The sequence below is a fragment of the Lutra lutra genome, chromosome 4, assembly GCF_902655055.1.
Source record: "Lutra lutra chromosome 4, mLutLut1.2, whole genome shotgun sequence".
Taxonomy (NCBI): Eukaryota; Metazoa; Chordata; class Mammalia; order Carnivora; family Mustelidae; genus Lutra; species Lutra lutra.
The window spans coordinates 88,271,269-88,273,857 of record NC_062281.1 but is presented as its reverse complement, the minus strand read 5'-3'; the positions used below and the strand labels follow the sequence as shown (position 1 = coordinate 88,273,857).

Genomic DNA, 2,589 nt, shown 5'->3' with positions numbered 1-2,589 from the left:
ACTCAATGAAGAGACATCCAGTGGAAATGTCTGAAATGGGCAATACATGCCCTTGACCCAAACAGACCCCAGGTCTTAAGCATAAAGTGTTCTCATGGGTGAAGACAAGATGAATAAGGTGGATCTTATCTCTCACCACATCCTGAACTGGTTTGGCCAGACAAGGAAGCTCATCCCAGTTTAACAGACTGAGATAACGTTTTATGAACATTCTTTTTTGCTACCTCTAATGAGAGAGATCTGAGAGGAGCCCCTCCCTGCTGAGGTCTGGTGAGGACCCAGCAGCCCAAATGGAGGGTGATTAACAGGCATCCCAAGCAGTGACTCAAACCATGGGCAATTTCAGAGGAAGCTCGTTATAGCAACTCCACAATTAGGACATCAGCCCACGTGGCAAGTCAGTACCTCAGGAGGCAGGACCAGACACTGTATAAAAGTCCTTACTTTGCTGGACCCTGCAATCCACGCCCTTTTTTGAGTCTTGTTGAAGACAGGTAAGTGGGGACATCTGTGCCCTCTCTCCCTTTCCCTTGCTTCTCTGCCTTCAGGAGGCTATTCTCTTTCTTCACTAGACTGTACTTTCCACAGATTTTAAGTGGTTTACCATTTCTTGGGCTTCTCACACCATCCTGTGTATTCTGTTCAGTCTCTTGTACCTGATTGTAAAAAATATTAGCCAAATAGATGAGAATGGAAAAACGTGTAGTAGAACTGGGTGTCAGGTATGATTGGGCTCTGGGTATTTATACAAGAACTATGAGAATATTCCCACCTAGATCAGTGTCAGAGGGAGCTACAATAGAGATAGAAAAGAGAAAAGAATGAAAAACAGCAAATAAGTTCTTAGGGTTTATAATCATTCATTCCCCATTTCCTTCCATCAAACCATCATCTCTCAGTACCCATCCTGGTACTGCTAGTTAATTTCGAATCTTGTGTTTGTTGCAGGTTCTGTTACCTATCCTAGGATGTCCTTTAATGAGCAGCAGTGCAAGCAGCCATGTGTGCCTCCTCCATGTCTTCAAAAGACCCAAGAGCAGTGCCAGGCAAAGGCTGAGGAAGTGTGCCTCCCCCCATGCCAGGACCCCTGCCAGGAGAGTTGCCCAGTACAAATTCAGGAGGTATGTCTTCCTCAGTGCCAGGAGTTAAGCCAAGAGAGTTGCCTACAGCAAAGCCAAGACCAATGCCCACCTCAGTGTGTGGAGCCATGCCAGGAGTTTTCTCAGACAAAATGTGTGGAAGTTTGTCCACAGAAAGTCCAGGAGAAGTGCTTACCCCCCTGCAAGGGAAAGTAGCATCTCATAATGCCATCTGGGGTCAAGAAGAAGATGGCCAACAGATGAAAACCTAACCCAAGCCCCTGCTATGGTAACCTTCACCTATGGGTAACTCTGTGTGCACCTGCTCTTGCCTCCTGGCTTCTTCAGTATTCCAGGACTGGGTCTGTTGTCTCTGAAGAATTTCTCTCTGTATTTCATCAATCTCTGTGAATAAGTACTGTTCTCCGCAGTCTAGCCAAAGGTTTCAACTAGAGGAATAGTGCAGTTGTTCAGCTCCCCATGGGACATGAAATCATCCGGCCCTGAGTGTGTAACAGCCAAGGATGTTTTCATTCATCATTCAGAGCGTCAGCCTCTCACTTGAGCCTCAAAACAAGCTGACATTTAATGGACTTATCACTGATCACCACCACACCACCATGGATACTGAGAAGAGGTTGGTGGTGTTACAGAAATAAAAAATCAGGTCACTTTGTCTACGTATCCTAAGAAGGAACAGCAAATTCTTGGACATTGGAATGTTAGTTATGCTTTTAAAAATGAAACAAGTGTATAAATTATTTAATCCAAACAGCCAATAAGGAAAGATGAGATGGGATGCTTGGGGTCCTGTTTGATCTTTGTGTTTGATGGCTGGTCTGCTTTGGACCCTGTAATTTCTTTACATTATATTTCTTTACATACATTCTTTAGAGATGTGATTTGTGTCTGTGTGGTGAAGGCTGGTCTGCTCTCCAGCTTCATTGCTTTCTTCACCCTGGTGAAGGACAAATACAGAATAAAGCTGATTCCAAGGCTGATGTCTGACTTGATGTGTGCTCTTTCCTCCCCACTGCCCAACCACAGTTCATCCCTGTGATGATTATGTTTCCCTTTTCTTTTGGAAAATCTGGAGTAGGAATGAAAAACAGACCTCACAGGTGCATAGAACAGCAATGTTGACAGAGGCCTCCTGGAAGATCACACGGATTGTTCCACCCCCACCCACAGTGCATCATGGGCTTACCTATACACACATTTCCCACCTGGGAGAATCCATCAGGGCCTGGGACCTGCCCAGACTCAGAACTTCATATCCAGAATTCTTACCACTATGGCTTCTTTCCCCTCTGATCCTTGCTTTTAGAGGAAAGGGCTCAAATGGGAGGAGGAGAGTTATATGGAAAAAGGGGTCCCCAGTGATCCATGATATCTTACAAGCATAGTGTCCCTGTTAGAAGGAGGAACTAGGCATATTTTTGTAATAAATAGACTCAAGGGCCAAAATTGCCCTGCCATCCCTGACTTCAGGAAAGCCAGTCAACCTAGG

At 45.2% G+C, this 2,589-nt stretch overlaps 1 protein-coding gene across 1 annotated transcript; it reads left to right on the top strand.

Moving 5' to 3' along the window:
• The first annotated feature begins 421 nt into the window (after positions 1-421).
• Positions 422-2,070, top strand: PRR9 (proline rich 9). Its single transcript, XM_047727833.1, has 2 exons — positions 422-494; positions 949-2,070. Exon 2 carries the CDS (start codon positions 969-971, stop codon positions 1,293-1,295), a length of 327 nt encoding a protein of 108 aa, XP_047583789.1. The 5' UTR covers positions 422-494; positions 949-968; the 3' UTR covers positions 1,296-2,070.
• The last annotated feature ends 519 nt before the right edge of the window (positions 2,071-2,589 follow it).